The 19,696-nt window shown below is 40.4% G+C and overlaps 1 protein-coding gene across 5 annotated transcripts in view; it reads right to left on the reverse strand.

The window, feature by feature from the left end:
- Positions 1-19,696, reverse strand: part of MAST4 (microtubule associated serine/threonine kinase family member 4) — a 554,832-nt gene that overhangs the window by 223,028 nt on the left and 312,108 nt on the right. For 2 of the 5 annotated variants that reach the window (XM_075838903.1, XM_075838888.1), the window contains exon 4: positions 5,557-5,577. The exons of the other annotated variants lie outside the window; for them this stretch is intronic. In XM_075838903.1, coding sequence (XP_075695018.1) covers positions 5,557-5,577 — 21 coding nt within the window. The remainder of the gene's footprint in view (positions 1-5,556; positions 5,578-19,696) is intronic. 5 annotated transcript variants of the gene reach the window in all.

Below are 19,696 nucleotides of genomic sequence, written 5' to 3' on the forward strand. Positions count from 1 at the left end.
CTGCAAATGGAGCATTCTTTGACGAAAGCAAAGTTTGAAGGAGAAAATTATTATTTTAAATAAAAATCATTATTTCTAACCTTGTCAATGTTTTGCAACTCATTTGATAAATATAAGTTTTCATGGAAAACACAAAATTGTCTGGGTGACCCCAAACTTTTGAACGGTAGTGTATATATATATATACACACACACACACACACACACACACACACATATATATATATATATACACACACACATACACATATATATACACACACACACACACACACACACACACACACACACACATATACACACACATATACACACACACATGCAATTTCCAGTTCTGTTCCTAGTGATTTACAATGTGGGGAGAAATCTTGAATTTAATACAAAAACAATATATTTGACATTATGCAGTACATTATGCCGCATAGCCGATTAGCTGGCTGGTCGGTTGTCACACCAAAGGCAAGCTACTGCAGAAAAAGCCATAAAACTTATATGGTTGCTGTTAAAGAGGACCTGTCACCAGTTCAGTAAAGCCTAATTTCCTACCTCGTGTCATAGGCAATGTCACGCTGACGAGTTCAGTGTAATTTGTGTCCAATCAGTTTTTTACTTTCCGAGTTACAAGTCATTTTCTTATTAAGGCTAATTAGTCTATACTAGCCAAAAGGGTAGTAACGCTGAGGTTTCTCTGGGGGTGGTGTCTGTATGACGCTGTCCTATCGGCATCATACAGCTTCTCCCCTTCCCAGCGTCCTACAGCCAACACAGACACCGCCCCCAGGGAAACCTCAGCGTTACGACCCCTTTTGGCTAGTATAGGCTAATTAGCCTTAATAAGAAAAGGGCATATAACTCAGAAGGTAAAAAACGGATTGGACACAAATTACACTGACATCAGCGTGACAGCACCTAAGACACGACGTAGGAAATTGGGCTTTACTAAACTGGTGACAGGTTCTCTTTATGTTTGAATGTCTTTTTGTGGACTAAATACTGAACCCAAAACCTACAATTTATAATATATCAGGCTTCCTATGATAAATATGATTACAGACTTACATTTAAAAGTCAATTAATGACTACAAGGAATTGTAAGGAGCAGCCTCTATAAAAGATGCATCTAGCAATATGATGTAAGCCACGGAGGTCTCACAGAGCCTGTATAGCAGTACACAGTGCCCTTAAAGCTCCCATAGTACAGAGTCGTAGGCACTTGATGTGCCGCTGTATAGTGCCTCTGAAATAAGAGGCATCTGGAAATACAGTATGGCCTCAGACTGCTATGGATACCTCATAGTTGTCCAGAGCCATAATCCAGCCATTAGGACTAACATGTATTAGCCTTTTAATAATTCCATTGAAACAACTATACTAAATGTTCAGAATTATTTGCCTCAAATTGCTTTTTTTAACATATAGATATAAAGTCAGTAAATTAACACTTGTAGTCACAGTTGCTTTAATTTTTACATATAAAAGTTCATGCTCCTTTGACATAACATTGATCACTAATACAATCTATAGTAATGCACAATTAAAGAAGGGAAAGGGTCAACATAACAAAAACCATAAAAATTAAATACAAATTCAGTTCCAAATCTACTATAAAAAAATATTTTTTTTTTTTTTAGTACAGCTACTGGCCAGAGTCCATGGGAAGCTCATATTTTTTTTAAGATTGTCAGAATAAACTTATCTGTTATCACCACCACATGAAAATAACAGAGGAGAGTCGGTTATACGCTTAAGATACTACATAATTCATACTAGCAGTCAATAATGTGGAATTCATTCATACTTTAAAGAATCCCTAAGAGGCATTGCTGAAATCTCACAAAACTGCAGGGCCCTAACATATAAGGTTTTCGATCTTGCGAGGCTTGGCCATGCCTTTAAGAGGCAATGCACATCAGCAGCATAAAGGGTTGTCCGCACCGATCAGCAGCACCAGTTGTCCGTGCCGGAAGCCGATGGCTCTGCTCACAGTATAGCGGCAGTTCTGCAGTACTGCGATATGCAGTGGACGGAGCCATCTGCTTCCGGCACTGAACACTGCATAACATCTGGTGCCCGGAGGCAGCTGATCAGGGCGTGGTCCGGCTGTTGGACCCCCACCAATCATATAATGATGACCTGACCTGTGGATAGATCATCAGTTTGAATAACCAGCACCTGCCCGGACAACCCCTCTAAACATGCTGGGACGGCTTGGTGGGGACTTCGCTCTCCAAAACAGACCCTTAGAAATAGTGAAAGTAAATTATTTTTTTATAAAATCTACTTAAATATATATATTTTTTACCTTTATTTATATTATATTTATTTCTTCTATATGATAGGTTCTCTTTAAACATTTATGTGATTCCTTATTGGTGTCCAGTTTAGGTAACGCTCTGCAGTTATTGAGTCAGCAGAACATTGCGACTTTTATGCACTATGCGAACCAGCACTCGGCCACCCCACTCTGTTACTTTGTGGCGTAGTTGTTGTGGTTCCTAGACGCTTCCACTTTGGAATAACACCATGCACAGTTGATTGTGGAATAAAGAGGACGGAAGACATTTCATGATCTGACTTGTTACAACTGTGCCATGCTATTACAGTACCACGCCCCAATTCAGTGATCTCTTCAGAACAACCCATTCTTTCACAAATGTCTGTAAGGGTATGTTCACACGGCCAAATTTCAGACGTATACGAGGCGTATTATGCCTCGTTTTACGTCTGAAAATACGGCTCCAATACGTCGGCAAACATCTGCCCATTCATTTGAATGGGTTTGCCGACGTACTGTGCAGACGACCTGTTATTTACGCATCGTCGTTTGACAGCTGTCAAACGACGACGCGTAAAAATACAGCCTCGTCAAAAGAAGTGCAGGACACTTCTTTGGACGTTTTTGGAGCTGTTTTCTCATAGACTCCAATGAAAACAGCTCCAAAAACGGACGTAAAAAACGCCGCGAAAACGGCGCGAAAAACGCGAGTTGGTAAAAAAACGTCTGAAAAGCAGGGTCTGTTTTCCCTTGAAAACAGCTCTGGATTTTCAGACGTTTTGGTTGACTACGTGTGAACATACCCTAAAGGCAGACTGCATGGCTAGGGCTGGATTTTATACACCTGTGGTAATGGGACTGAATGAAACACCTGAATTCAATTATTAGGTGTGTCCCAATAATTTTGCCCATATAGTGTATGATCATTTGTATACATTGCATCCATTATAGGAGGAGCCCAATCAGGGTGAACTGTTACGGAAATAATAAGGGAATCTTATAGACACTAGAGATACAGTAAAATACTCACACAGTAGATTCCATGGTCCAGAATGGAAATCAATGCCAGACTAAGTTTACAACCAGCTGGTATAGGAGTCAAAGACCACTTTTTAATTACCGGTGAAAACAGGAATATACTGCAAGATATTAATTTTTCAGCTAATTTTTACTCTGCTCTTTGCACCCTACTGCCATTTTAACGCTTCCATCCTTCTAATCTTAAAACCTATGACTTACAAGCAGATATTCACAATAAAAGGTGTTCTTCCATTGATAGTTACCCTCCAAAGAGATGCGAACAATCACACAAGCAACTAAACAAAAACACCTTAGCGGCCTTGCAAATTTATTTCTCATGTGCCTTTAAGCTGGTTTAAGGATAATTTTTTTTGCAGATATAAGCCATAAAATAATCCATTTACACAATAACTAGAAAGTAAAAAAGAAAAAGGAGTTAAAAACAGGAGTTTCAACGAGTTCAAAAACATATTTAAAGATAAAATGGGATCAGCTTTTCAGACACGGTATGGTGAAGAAATGTTAGGGAGTTCTACGGGGCCGCACTCCAAATAGGATAAACATCAAGATATCGATGTGTTGAATCAAGAAGGTACTTTATTTCACTCTACTTTGGTAACGCGTTTCAGGATATATAATCCCTTCCTCAGACATTGATCTCCTCGATTGTGGACTGAGGGAAGCCACCAGACTCTCTATCGGCCACACAAAAGGTTGTTCCTGTGCACAACCACTCCAGGTGAGCGCGGAATCTCTTGTTCGCTGCGGTCAGCTAGTTACTCTTGTATATACATACTACCCAATGTAGCATTCGGTTTTCTTTTCTGCACATTTTCTTTCATCCCTACTGTAATTGTGTCACCATTTTCAATCTATAACAAAGTGACAGAACAGCTAACGAACCTAGAAGCAGCTAGCAGGTACTGTGCTTACTGACGTTCAGATTGCATGTCAAGAACTGAGATAACTCGTTTTATAGCTCGCTATTATTACTAGTGCATTATTACAGAGACTTCGCTGGGTGCGTTATGATGAGATATTGGAGGGCATGGGGTTCATATATTCTTGCACAGGGGTCCTCTGCTGTCTGTGTCTGCCCCTTGTGCCAGCACAATATTGAGCTGCCCTAAATCAGCACTGGGGTTGCTACACTACTATGGCAGCATTACTGGTGTCAAAGTGAAGCTCCTTACTATGGTGGGTGAAGAATTTACAAAAGGCAACACATTTAAATTAAGTTATACAGGATTTGTTTTGGTTGGAGTTACCTTTTAAAAGCCTCCAACGTAATGGTTTTTGTGTAGAGTGATTATTTAATCAGCATACACATATCGAAGAGAATAGTCCAGGCTAATACACTGTTTTATGACTGAGGGGGATGGTACATGACTCAGAGACTGCACTATATAGAACACGGTATTCGTTTTGCAGGAATTTTCCTTTAATGGCTTAGTGGGCTGCTTAAAAGCAACCCCAGGGGAAAAAAATCCTCTTAATATGTCCTCTTCTGTGAAGGTAGTCATCATGGTATATCCTCCGTTCCCATGGCACTGCATAACTAGGTAGATTTGCCATTCAAGAGTCTGTGAAATCTGGGTGAAAACCTGTGGGACTTGCAATAATACCATACAATCTTACAAAAAAAAATAAAAAATTGATAATCTTTTTCCATTTGTCCAATGTTCGCATAATGAGGCAATAGTGGGGGAACGGGTTCCCTGTTAAGGACTCTCCACTATGAGAAAAACCTGCCCAGCAAGGCTCTAAGCCAGCCATCAAAGAAATAGATGATTAATTTCAATGGGCTCTGTATACTTGAGTTCCAGTGCAAGGGGCACAACAAAGGAAAACAAAACACAGTTGCCCAGTTGATATTAAAGGGGTTGTCAAGGATTAGAAAAACACGGCTGCTTTCTTCCAAAAACAGCGCCACACCTGTACACATGTTGTGTCAGGTATTGCAGCTCAGCTCTATTAAAGTGAATAGGGCTGAGCTGCAATACCACACTAAACCATTGGACAGATGTGGTGCTGTTTTTGAAAGCAAGCAGTCATGTTCTTTTTAATCTTGTACAATCCCTTTAACAAGTTTCAGGTGTGTCAGGGTGATCCCCAAACTTGAATGAGAGTGTCTAAAATGGAAGAACTTAAGAACTTGACAGAAGAAGACAACTCAATGAACTTCGATTCATAGGTTATTTTAGGAGGAAAAGCTCTGTAAGGACGAGTACAGTGGATTGCTTGCATTGCTTTCTTCTTACCTGTATGCGTCCAGGATCCGGCTAGTACCAATTTTTAAAACAAGGAAAAAAGCAAAGTGAATTATGGCAGAAATTATTACATTTCAGTTATGGTCAAATTAATCACATAGTAAATAACAGCAAATGACATTGTATATTCTTTACATACGGGTGACTGTAGTCAGATGAAGCAAGCTACAATTCTACAAGCAACTTTACACACAACAGACGGACATAAATTAGCAGAAAGCATGGACTAACATAAAACCTACATAAATTCTCCAACGTTACATAAACTTCACACAGTTAAGTAGCAAACAAAGCAATATATTTCTGCTCAATTTGCAGACATCCTCGGAATATGGATTGTAACGTTTACCGATGATACACAGTAATCCTTCAATGAAACGGATCAGAGTGATTTCACAGCACTTTGTGACACTTGTGGCTAAAATATCAATTTTCTGGAAAACATCCTGTGAAATATTTCCACATTAAACTGACATTTTCATACTCAGACCTGTTCCTTCCACTGCCTCTAAGTTTGAATTATGAGGTAACTAAATGGAAATCTAACATGTTTTACACATGGTTAAAAGTTGATTTGAGATTTATTTTTGTAATGAACTTCAAATCAACCTAGAAAAATCACAAAATTCAACAAAGTTAGAGGAATATTATAAACAAAAGTTCTTATTAAATGGCAAAAAATTAAATAAAAAATGAATAATTTTTTTTGACAATAAATACAAGACCTGAAAGATTAGATTCAAATCCTCTGTGCATTATTTTAAAGCCAAACTAACAAGGTTCCAAGGAACGTATTGGATCAGACAAGGGGAATGAGATGTTTGTCTTTATACGTGAAAACAGCGACAACTACAAATGTGGTTATTTTGGGAGTTAAACCAATTTTATAATGTCACATCGTCAATTTCTTAAGATCAAACGGCATCATTAAGGGTGAGAGAGTTAATTTATGTTTCGACTCTTGGTGACTATACAATTCGACATACTCCATCCTCCGTTTGGCTTGTAAAAAATCTCAAACATTCCACGATTTCTATGAATCTATCCATCTTAAAGATGGTTCCCCTCATTTTTCCTCATATAACAATACATTGGATACAGCTTTATTCTACTAATTTATCCATCATGGGTAAAAGTTAACTAGTTCTTGCCTCAAAATAATTGATACCTCATAAAAATTATTTCCAATTAATTCTCCATTAATACTTGCGCCCAGGAAAATAAATGAAAGATTTGGTCTAAATGGTATAAAAGGCATAATCAGCATCTTTCCATTCATGACTGTCCCTAGGCTCGTTTTGTGATAAGAGACCCATGCGTGGACATATACTCTTATCCGGTGGACCTGTCCAAAACGTCAACACTTCTGTTGTAAAGTCATTGATAACCAGGTGAACTCCCTTACACTTTAACCTAGTCTGGAGCTGGCTCTTTAATCCATAGTACTCTACTCAAATAGTCACTTTAAAAAGGGGCTTCATAGGCACTACATGTCAGACCGCCAAACCGTTTCCCAACATTGAAAATCTACTTAGGTTTTCTCTCTTGTGGGCCGATTAAATGGTATTAGGAGGGTGCTTCATAACATTTAATTGTTTAGGAGAAGACAAAAAATACACGGCGCACATAGTGCATCATCCCAAAGGATTTTGGAGGAGTGGTGCTGGGGGTGATCAAGTTGCGCTCACCTTGGGGGGTTGTGCTCGGAGTACAACATCCTGATGCACCTATATGATATAGGGTACTGAAGCCCGGGGTTCGTACAGAGATCCACAGGGGTTCTGTTGGCGATATGTTAAGAGGCAATGGATAAAGAAAATCCCCCCTTATTGGCGCTGTTCCTCTGTAGAGTGCTTCAGATGATCCTTACACTTTCGTTCTGTATGATTGGATGATCAAAGCAGGGAAATCCGTGGCCAAGTGGTGTAAACTTTGAAGGTTTATTCAGTGTTTTTATAAAATAAGTAAAATAGCTACGGTTTCGAGACCGGACCGGTGTTTTCCTCAGGCTAAAAACACAATCTTCAAAGTTTACACCACTTGGCCACGGATTTCCTTGCTTTGATCATCCAACCATACAGAACGGAAGTGTAAGGATTATCTGAAGCACTCTACAGAGGAACAGCGCCAATAAGGGGGAATTTTCTTTATACTTTGCCTCTTATCATAACAATTAATAGCATAATATAAAACAAGCATAATAGAAGTTAATTATGATAAATATAAGAATTATAAAGTAGTGGTCTTAGGCAAATCACCTGTTGTAAGTTTTACACGTGTTGTAGAGATGAAACATAACACACTATGGGGAGATTTATCAAAACTGGTGCAAAAGAAAGGTGGAGCACCCAATCGGATTTCAGCTCTCTTTTTCAGAGGTCTTATTGAATATAAAATAAACAATCTGATTGGTTGCTACGGTCAACTCCTCCACATTTCTTTTAAAAATTGCAAATCTTATTATAGAATTATTATTGCTTTTTTTCTCCCAGGTTGTGACCTCTATTAAAATGAATGGAATGAGGAGGAGTTTTACATTGCATAGTTTATGTGGGCTAAGCACAGGGCAATGAGTATGGGAGTAACACATACACATGACCTAGGGGAGGAGAGGACAGGGGAGTCTACAAGTATATTTGTATATGGATATGTGACCAAAAGTCCGTTCATTAAGGGGGCTTCCAGGATTACGGCCTGTTCACATCACCGTTTGGCTTTCCGTTTATCTCTTCCGTCAGAGGAACAGACAAACGGAAAATAGATGTTCCATTTAATAAATTCCATTGAAATCAATGGTAATACAAAGTGTCCGTTGGCATCAGTTCGCTTCCGTTCCGTTAGGGATCCGTTTTTTGGATGGAAACAATAACGCAGCCTGCAACACTATTGTTTCCGTCGATAAAACGGATCCCTAACGGAAATGACATTTCTGTTTTAGTTTTATCATTGAAGTCAATGGGCCAACGGAAGCAGACGGAAGCAAACTGAAGGCATTCCGTTATTGCTTTCCGTCAAACACATCATTTTGCAGAGCTGAGCATGTTTAGAAATAGTTTTTTGCAGACTGTGCAAGTTGCAACACAGACACTCCATTTTGAGCAGAGAAGTGCTCACTCTACCCAAAAAAGAATTTAAAAAAAAATAGGTATTTTGGGGTTTTGTCATTGTTTTTAAGTTTAGATTTAAAATTTTACACGCCTGTTCACATCAGCGTTGGCTTTCTGCTCCGGGGTTCCGTCTGAGTTTTCCGTCGGGGGAACCCCACAACGGAAAGTCAAACTGAAACCACAGCTTCCGTTTCAGTCACCATTGATATCAATGGTGACGGAAACGTTTACGTTCGTCACCATTCCGGCAGGTTTCCGTTTTAACGACGGAATCAATAGCGCAGTCGACTATGCATTTGGCTGTCTTGGGGTGTATATGTGTATTGCAGTGGTCTGCTCTGTAAAGGGTCTCTATGCATTTGACTGTTTTGGGGTGTATATGTGTATTGCAGTGGTCCGCTCTGTAAGAGTCTCTATACATTTGGCTGTTTTGGGGTGTATATGTGTATTGCAGTGGTCTGCTCTGTAAAGGGTCTCTATGCATTTGACTGTTTTGGGGTGTATATGTGTATTGCAGTGGTCCGCTCTGTAAGAGTCTCTATACATTTGGCTGTTTTGGGGTGTATATGGGTATTGTTTTGCTGTATTTCAAAAATTATGACTTTTTAAAGGACGGTGCCAAAATTTTTATATTATCTTTGCTCAGCTCTGCAAACACATCATTTTTCAGAGCTGAGCATGTGCAGAAAAATGTAAACAAAAACAAGTAGTATCAACAATAACGGATCCGTTGTAAACGGATACGAACGGACGCAAACGGAATGTAAAGGATCCGTTTTACTGACGGATCCGTCAAAACAGATCCGACGAAAACATAAATGAGGGCTTCCGTTTGTTTTTGGTTTTAACAGGGTTTCCGTTAAAGTTTAACGGATCCGTTAAAAACGGAAGCCGAACGGTGATGTGAACAGGCCCTTAGAAAAAATGGTCCATTTTTCTTTCCTCATAAAATAGCGCCACTTTTTTCATGGGGTGTATCTGATATTACAGTTCATCGCTATATTCAAGTGAAAAGAGGAGAGCTGCCATACCAGACACAGCCTAAGGACAAACAGTAGTGCTATTTCTGGGGGGAAAAAGCCTGTCCCTTTTTTCTAATCCCGGAAACGCCTTTAACTCCAAAAGGCTTTTCTAAGTTACAGCAATATCATCATCTCTGAATGACAAACTGCTGCTTCAGCAAGCAAGACATTGTAGATCAAGAACGATTAGGAGTACCTGTAAATATTCTTATTTGGACATGGAGAACATATCCGCATATATGGAGAAAAATACAGATTTATGCTAGTGCCCTCACTTGATAATTCTCTCTAAAAAGGTTATACTCAAAGTGATTATAACCCGTTAGCTACAACAGAGTAAAATACTTTCTTCTTGTATTTTGCTTTTATTTGCAAAATTCGTGCATTCTGAATTATCCAATTTCTTTTGACCTTTCCCAACTTTTGTCTGAGGACCTGTCATTCAGTGCGGATATGAAAGCTTTCCTTTTGTTCATGTTGTGCACCTGCTATTTATTCAGAAGAGTTTTCATTCTTTGATTGTATTTATTGACCAATACAGCATGTTCTACATAGAGATGAATATGAAAAGCCTTCAGTTTATAACATTTCTAGTATAATAGCGAAATCACTAAGAAACCGATATAAAAGATGTAAGTATCCCTTAGTTATGGGTTCTTTCCTGATGTAACGTAAATGGTGACATAACGGATGAAGGCCACGTTTTCATAGCACCGTTGCCGAATGCACACAAACTGCCCTTAGACACAGATTTCTTTGCATAATATTTTTCATTTGCAATAAACTTTTAAAAATGTGTGTGAATAGAAACCAATAATAATTGGTATAGATGTGTTTTAAAATGCTAAAAAGACATAACAAAAAACGGCTATACAGGTCCGCATTAAGTAACCATAGATACGATCTGTGCCGCCATACGCTTCCTCTGTACGACGCCCTACTCTTCCCTTGAAGTGACGTAATGCGCCATACGGTGGAACATGTTCTAATTTTTCAGGCTGAAGATAGAGGCACATGAAGGTAAAGTATGGGCCACAGATTTCTATGGGCGCCGCATTATCGGTATGAACAACAGGAATCCGTAACACAGCAGTGTGCATGTGTCCTGGTCATGTGATAATCACACAGGTGAACGGCTAATTAGAAGAGCAAGTCTGATCAGTCCTGAACATGACTACGATAGATTTTTATCCACTGGTAGTAGACAAGGGAGTTTCCTATTGAATTGCAGTAACTAGTGTAGATAAACTTTTGACAAACTTCTGACATGTCATGTCACCAATTGCTAGAAAGAAGTAGCTGAAGCGCTCGTGTGAGCGCTCAGCCGCTTCGTGTCTGTTCGACTTTTTCTGGAAATAAATGTATTGGTGTACGGACTCAATAGAAAGTCTATGAGCCCGTACACGATACATCGGCTTTCCGGAAAAAGCCGAACAGACACGAAGTTTGTCAAATATTTAGCTACACTTTAAAGGCCATAGAATGGATACAGAAAGTATAAAGCATATTGGAAACAGAGCAATCATTTACTACATTTTCATGACCTGAAGAGAGCATATTATGTAATAGCAATATATACTGTAATATATATAACTAGGTTGTCTTTGTTCTGTGACAGATGATATTGTGGGGGGATATATTGTGTCCGGTCAGTTGAACGGAGCCCCCTGGTTGACTTACACCATGCATACTAAAGTGAATTTGGATGCTGTCTATTTTGTTCTTTGCGCTATTGGGGAAAAATACAGTGTGTATAATATATACACATATATATATATATATATATATATATATAGTTCTTAACTTGAAGTGACCATTGGGTTCTTGGTCACCTCTCTTACCAAGGCCCTTCTCTCCGATTAGTTTGGTGGGGCGGCCAGCTCTAGGAGGGGTCATAATTGTTCCAAACTTCTTCCATTTAAGAATTGTGGAGGCCACTGTGCTCTTGGGAGCTTTCATTTTTTTGCATCCTTCTCCAGATCTGTACCTCCACACAATCCTGTCTCTGAGCTCTACAGGCAACTCTTTCCTCCTCATGGCTTGGTTTTTGCTCTGATATGCATTGTCAGCTGTGAGACCTTATATAGACAGGGGTGTGTCTTTCCAAATCATGTCCAATCAAATTAGTTTACCACAGGTGGACTCCAATCAAGCTGTAGAAACATTTCAGAGATTATCTAGAGTAATGGGAGGCCCCCAGAGCTAAATTTCAAGTGTCATAGCAAAAGGTCTGAATACTTAGGTCCATGCGAAATTTATATATATACTTCCCTTTTTTCCTACAATGTCATCTGTCACAGAACAAAGACGGCCTAGTTAGTAAGACTTATTTCGTTCTCACATATGGCCATTTCTTCATGGTTACCTTAGACTGAATATCCACTCTCTGTCAACTCTGTGAGTCAAATAAGGTCAGAAAAATCTGATGACCCTGTCATGTTGTTTAAAGAAAGAATGGAAAGTCACTTGACATGGGGCAAACCACTATAACCTGGGGCCCTACAAATAATTACACCGCTGTAATGTTAAAACAATAAAACATTAGAAGCTGCTGGGTGGCTTTAATAGTTCTGTACCTTAAGAGTTTGGAGCTACACTTTTTCTGCGAGGCATTTATTTAGAAGACTGTGCGCCTAGTATCTTCGTGATGAATGTTTATTAAACGGTCTACTGCCAGGAGGCATAGTAATGCATGGTAAAGCAGTTCTCTACTGACCTCTGACACTATGAGGAGTATATCCCCCACAGGAATGGATAAGAAGCATTTCTATAAAAGCCCATTTCATTTCCACTATGTGCCATTACACAATACAAAAGGGAAAATACAAAGTCAGAATTGTCTTCAATAACGTATACATTACTCACCAAAAACTGTTCTCAAAGTCTCACTAAATGTAATATGCTTCAGTGCCTAACCTGTACCATACTAAATACACAATTTAAACGAGTCAAAAGTTCCATACTTCTCATAGTGACGACATGACAGTATTATACAAGGCTAGACCAATCCCGGGATGCAGGTAGCGAATATATCTAAAAACATCAGACACTCACGTACAATGTGAGGCGTAACATAAAGGGCCTGTAAGGGCTTGTCCACACAACGTATTTGCTGCAGAAAATTATTTCTGCAGCATTTACGCATCAACTAGCAGACAATCCGCTGCGGAAAATCCACACTATTTCATGAGGTTTTTTTTTTTACTGCGGAAAATAGTGCAAATTTTTGCTGCATTGTTTTCAGGGGCTGTGTGATGGTGATATTCCTTCTTCCTGTGATCTCATTTCCACCCCTGTAAGAAAGAGTTTCCGCAGCAAATCACGCAGTATATCAGAAAAACGCAGGAAATCAGTCCACTTTCTGCAGCAATAACGGACATGCTGCAGAACTAAAATTACGCACCGCAGGTGAATTTCTGGACTGAATTTTTCCGCAGTGTGTGGATGACATTTGTTAAATCTCACCCACTTTGCTGCTACTGTATTCCGCTGAGTATTTTCCATCCGAAATTATGGACGGAAAATACGCAGCAATTCCGTTACCTGTGGACAAGCCTTAACAGGACGTGCCACTTATCGCTGCAAATATAAAGTATATAGATAAGATACAAAAATCAGTTGAGTTTCCAACCATTTAATAAAACATTGTCTTTTGAAATATGAACAATAAAAAACTAAAACATACAAATGACACGTGAGGAATCATCCAGTTACACTGACCACAAACAACCATCCCTGTGCGACCAATAGAACCCAGGGCCCTTAGTATATTAACCAAACAGCTGCTAAAGCGGTATTACCATTTTGTACGTTTATGGCATATCCACATAATATGCCCTAAATTTCCGATAGATGCAGGTCCCACCTCTGGGACCCCCACACCTATCTCTATAATGGGGCCCCCTGGCCCCTATTCCTACCATCTCCCACTGTGGTTGGGCTCCAGCCACTGAGTTACGCTATGGCCAGGACTACGGAAATAGCCGTGCTTGCTGAGCTACGTGGTTTCTGTAACACCCATTCACTTCTATGGGACTTTCCGAAACACGCTCACCTGTTTCCGAAAAAACCTGGACGCTTTGTATCTTAGTGGCCAGAGCCTAGCAACAGTGGGAGAAGGAAGCACAGTGCTCAGCGGGTCGCATTCTAGAGTTATACCTGTGGATATGCCATAAATTTCCAAGATGGGACACATGCAAAAACTGCAGGGAGTGACATGTTGCCCCAATGTACGTTTTGCCTATAAGCGCGGCGATGCATCTAACGGACTAGCTATAAATGTACTAAATAGGCCAATGGTTTAGATGAAAGTACACCAGCAAAGAGGTGGCATAAGAAAGGGAAAAAGAGTCTTACATGTCTAGCAAAATGCATTAAATATATCACACGCGTGCAGCATGCGCCATTTAAAAAAAAACACAACAACAAAATGCCGTTTCTGCCTGCGTGGTCTAGTTTTATCCTGTCTCAATTGAGGACAGAATTAATAAATCTGCCCTTTTGTCTTTGGCAGAGATATCGTTAGTTTCACGACCTTTGGTTTTAACTAAAAACTTTGCAAAGGGCCTGGTTGCTAGCAGGGGAAACGGAGCAGTGGCATCTACTCATTTCAGACAGTCCAGGTTTTTGGGATATCGAATTTATCAACTATATCAGGGTGTAGTAGTGTGACATGGTGCTCTGATCCTAGGGACAATGGTCAATGGAAATCTAAAAAGTTGTGGCATCTGGCTTGTGGTGTATTCTTTTCATCATCAACATCTAATGTTGCGGGCTTTGAGGAACCACTGCTCTCTAAAAGTCTAGCTTAGGAATTGACCACCTTTCTACCTTATCCTGTTGCTATATATATATATATATATATATATATATATATATATATATATATATATATATATATGTATATAAAAAATATTCATCTATTTAGCTATTGATCTGAAATAGAGAAACATTTGTGAAGGGTTTTCATGCACAGGACCTTTTCCATGACGGCAGAACACTTCACTACCAGAACTAGGCTTATCCGCCACAATCTGCAGACATTTACATAGCAAGTAGCTGGAAAATGGCACCACAACCACTGGAAATTAACCAACCACCATACTCTCCACAATGCAAAATCCTCCCTACTAGTGCTGACACACGGATTGACAGGAAAGTATTGCCTGCAAGTATAAACAACATTCAGCCGCCCCACCACCATCAGAACCTGTAAATTATCAATGTCTCATGGTAGTGAAATTTTAGTCCCATTATCAGGCAACACGGATGTTCACAAAAAGTTTTGAACTTAAACAATAAGCCATAACTATTATCCTCACAAATCACTCATTACATTTTGCAACTTTTTAAAATTACATTTACAGTGCCAATAGTTAACTCTATACTTCCCACTATAGATTATTATGTGCCATGTGGATAACTAATGCAATTAATTTGTTGATAGACCTGCAAGGTCTGATATGCAAACGGTTATTAGACTCCGGTACCAACTTATATATTTTAAAACAAATTTTTCCAAGCATTCTGTTATATCTGAAGTCAAAGCCACTAGTTTGATTTGTTTCCCTTCCTCTAATTTGAATTTATGCGTTTGGAAAAATAGCGAGACACAGAATCTTTTTTTTTTAGGAAGACATTAAATTTATTACTGCCGATGATACAAATGTACACGCAGTCTTCATACAGTGTAGTAACATTCATTAAATCAACAATTTGAGTTTTAATATTATTTCACAACTCTAAGCTTCCCGAGAATAAATTTTGTAAAAGTGTCGGGTATTAATCTGATGTTCTATTTTTCACATTCTTAAAAGAAAAGGCATGACAGTTTGCTGCCCTCTTTTTGGGATCATTCAGCACTGCTGGTCCTTGCAGGTATCCCTTGACAATTTGTTCAATGAAGAGTTCTCCAGCTGTCAGTAAGAAGTAGGGCACATAAAATGTGTCAAGGGGTAATGCAGAGAAGAGCCTTCATATTACCCGTCTAAGCAAAAGCGATAAATCATCAAATGGCCCAATCACTATCACATACACGGAGACAAAACTATTCCTTTGTGAGCACATGTAAAAGTCGTTACGGATAATTTGTGTTTCCAACATGATTAAAATCTCCCATGTGCCAAGGTGTAAAGCTTTGTACATGCCCATATGTGCATTTAGGCCTTCGATGAAGTGGCATAAACGATTGCTTTATAGGGAACGAATCTTCAATTCATTATAAATCACACAATCTCTTCCAAGAATTTTTTTTTTTTTAAAAACAACCTTGATAGTCATTAATTATTACCAGTCTCCAGACCAGTCATTAGAACTCCGTGTGCCGCGATATATGGTGCTCCATGCACCGCTGCAGCTTTGAGATCTTCACAACAAGTAAATACTTCTAGGGGAAAATATCTTCATAATACGTTGTCAGATGTATGGCTTTATATAAAATCGGATGGATATGAAGGTAAATTAAGGCCCCATTGTAGTCTATGGGTGCCCTATTACAGCTCTATACAAGTCAGAGGATGTATGGACCTGTAATACGGCCATATTAAGGAGGCCTTACATGCATGGTTCTTCAGGTCATTAACAAAAGCAGTCTCAGCCAAGCTAACGGAGGTCAAGATCATAGGTAAAATATACACATTACAATTGTATATCGCTATCGAGCAATGGCCGATTTCAGAAATTGTTAATACCATAAGGCTAAGTTCGCAGTAGCGTTGTCTCCCGTTTAGGTCTCTTCCGTCAGAGGAAGAAATGACCGAAATTGCAAACGGAAAGCATCGCTGATTTCAATGGTAATTCTTTTGTTTCAGTTGGATTCAGTTTACCTCCGTACACGAGGTTTCCGTTTTTTTCACGGAAGAAAATGTGCCCTGTGATCCGTGAAAAAACGGAAACCTAGCGGAACAGAGGCAAAAGGAATCAAGCTGAAACAAAAAGAATTACCATTGAAATAAATGGTAAATCAAACGGAAGCGATGCTTTCTGTTTGGATTTTCGGTCAGCTCTTCCTCTGACGGAAGAGACCCATACAGCAAACAACGCTAGTGTGAACTTAGCCTAAGATGGATGTTTATACTTTTATAACTATCATACATACTACAAAAAAATTACATCACATATGCAAATCAAACAATTGATTGAAGTTGTCTGAACAGGGCCGGCGTTAGGATAGAAGGCGCCCCGTGCAAAATGATCTTTCGGTGCCCCACCCCATCATAAAAAAAATTCGGCATAAAAAAAGTATAACGCCCCCCACACAATAATGCCCTATATAGTGCCCCCATACAGTATAATAATAATATATTATAACCCCTTCAAGCACACAGTCTTTTGTCCTCTTATTGTGCCCACACGGTATTATGCCCCTTAAGTGCCAGACACAGTATATTGCCCCCTGTAGTAGTCCTATACAGTATAATGTCCACTAAGTGGCCCCCACACAGTAAAATGCCCCCTTCCCTGGCTGCCACACCCCTCCTCCTTGTAGATAGTTCCACCTGTAAATTGTGCCATACAGCCTCCCTGTAGACAGTGCCACAATCCCCCAACTGCACCTTGTAGATCGTGCCATACAGCCCCCCACCTCCCCCTCATAGACAGTGCTCCCAAACAAACAAAAAAATGTAACTCACCTAGGCCCCGTTCCCACGACGAACTGAGCTGCTCCACGACAGGATCCTTTCGTAGGCCAGCGTGATCCTGTAGCCTAGTACAGAGTTTCCCAACTTTTCGGACTCGAGGCACCACTGGAAAAACAAAATTTCCTCAGGGCATCCCTACCAAAAATAAGAGAAGACAGAAGACGGCTAAAAACAAGCACTACACTCGTAGGGTATGTTCACACAGCGTTTTTTGCAAGGCAAAAAAAATCTGCCTTAAAATTCCTTCAGGAAATGACAGCGTTGTTTGACCTTTTCTTTTTTAGCATTTTTTTAAGCCGTTGAAAACGACTGATGGCCCCCTTGTAGATTCTGCCACACAGACCTCTCGTAGAGAGTGCCACACAGCCCCCTTGTAGATAGCGCCACACAGCCCCCTTGTAGATAGCGCCACACAGACCACCTGTAGATAGTGCCACACAGACCCCGGTAGATAGTGCCACACAGACCCCAAGGGTAGTGTCACACAACAACCTGGTAGGTAGTGCCACACAGCACCCTTGTAGGTAGTGCCACACAGCACCCTGGTAGGTAGTGCCACACAGCACCCTGGTAGGTAGTGCCACACAGCACCCTGGTAGGTAGTGCCACACAACACCCTTGTAGGTAGTGCCACACAGCTCACAGCCCACTTGAAGGTAGTGCCACACAGCCCACAGCCCACAGCCCCCTTGAAGGTAGTGCCACAAAGCCTACAGTAGATAGCACCCATCCTTCCTGTAGATAGCGCCACTGTAGCTCGCTAATGGAGCGGAATCCCCCTGTGGCCAGAAATTCCTGTTCCTGGAGCGCTTATCTTGATGTCTCTGTCCATATATGGACAGTGACATCAGGGATAACTCCTGAAGCGGAATCCCCATCCACAGCGTTGCCGACGCTGTGACCGGGGATTCCACTCTAGGAAAAGCCCCTGTCGTATGTGTCAATTTATGGAGAGTGACGTCACTGGCTTATCCTGGAGTGGAATCTCCGGCCACAGAGTCGGCAACGCTGAGCACGGGGAGTTGTCCCTGATGTCACTGTCCATATATGGACAGAGACATCAAGCGCTCAGTCCAGGAGTGGAATCCCCGGCCACACTGGAATTCCGCTCCTACAGGGAGCTACAGTGGCCGCTAGTAGATAGCAGAGCAGGGAAATACCGCCCTACTCTGCTATAGTGGCATCACTACTGCTGCAGCAGCCGGCACGGGTGCCCTCATGCCCGGTGTCGCTGCTAGCAGCCACTATGGCTGCTACAGTGGTAGCGATGACACTCAGTGAAGAAGTCGCCTTTCCGCCCAGGCGCTTCTGATACAAGCAGGGCAAGGGAGCCAGTGCAGCACCCCTTCCACCTGCTGAAGTGATGCGCCCTGTGCAATGGCACAGGTCGCACACCCCTAAGGACGGTCCTGTGTCTGAATCATATTGACAACATAGCTGTGTGTACATGATGGTCGTCTTAGGCCAGGATCATGTCTGTTTTGTTTTTTTAGCCAAACACAGGGGTTGGCACAAAAAGAAAGGAGATGCAGTATTTTCTTTATACCTTGCTTCTTTTTGGATCCACTTTTGGTTAAGGCTCGAAAAACAGAGACAAAAACTGCATCAAAACGGTGTGTGTGTGTGTGTGTGTGTGTGTGTGTGTGTGCGCACGCGCGTGTGTGTGTGTGTGTGTGTGTGTGTGTGTGTGTGTGTGTGCGCGCGCGCGTGTGTGTGTGCGATCCTGGCCGAACAGCTAGAAAGCAACATGCTCCCAGTAAAGAGACATTTAGGGTTGACAAGAAAGTCGTGGATGAATAATATCAGTGTTGTGATAGATTCATGCAATGCCAAGATATTGTGCATATCTGTAGACAGGAAAGACTAATGTGGTCATTTATCAGAAGAGAATGGTTGAGAGTGAGGGTATGAGAACCATACGGTTTATATATTTGACATATTAAACAGACCCTATTTGGTGGCACTATTCGTCTGTATGGTGATACATCTGAAATGGCAGGCAGACACTCAGTTTTCTGCAAAACTAAGAACCTTTTGCCCTTTTGCACAGTATACACACACTATAATATATATATATATATATATACACACACACACACACACACACACACACACACACACTAGTTCTTCTCAGTGAACTAGATCATCAAAAAGCAAAATTATTTCCTTCAGTAATTCAATTCAAAAAGTGAAACTCATATAGATTCATTACACACAGAGTGATCTATTTTCAGCATTTTTTTCTTTTAATATTGATGAGTATGGCTAACCGTTCATGAAACCACAACATTTAGTGTCTCAGAAAATTAGAATATTATATAAGCCTAATTTCCAAAATTATTTTTAAAGAGACTCTGTCACC

The sequence above is a fragment of the Rhinoderma darwinii genome, chromosome 1 (genome assembly GCF_050947455.1).
Source record: "Rhinoderma darwinii isolate aRhiDar2 chromosome 1, aRhiDar2.hap1, whole genome shotgun sequence".
In the NCBI taxonomy this organism is placed as follows: domain Eukaryota; kingdom Metazoa; phylum Chordata; class Amphibia; order Anura; family Rhinodermatidae; genus Rhinoderma; species Rhinoderma darwinii.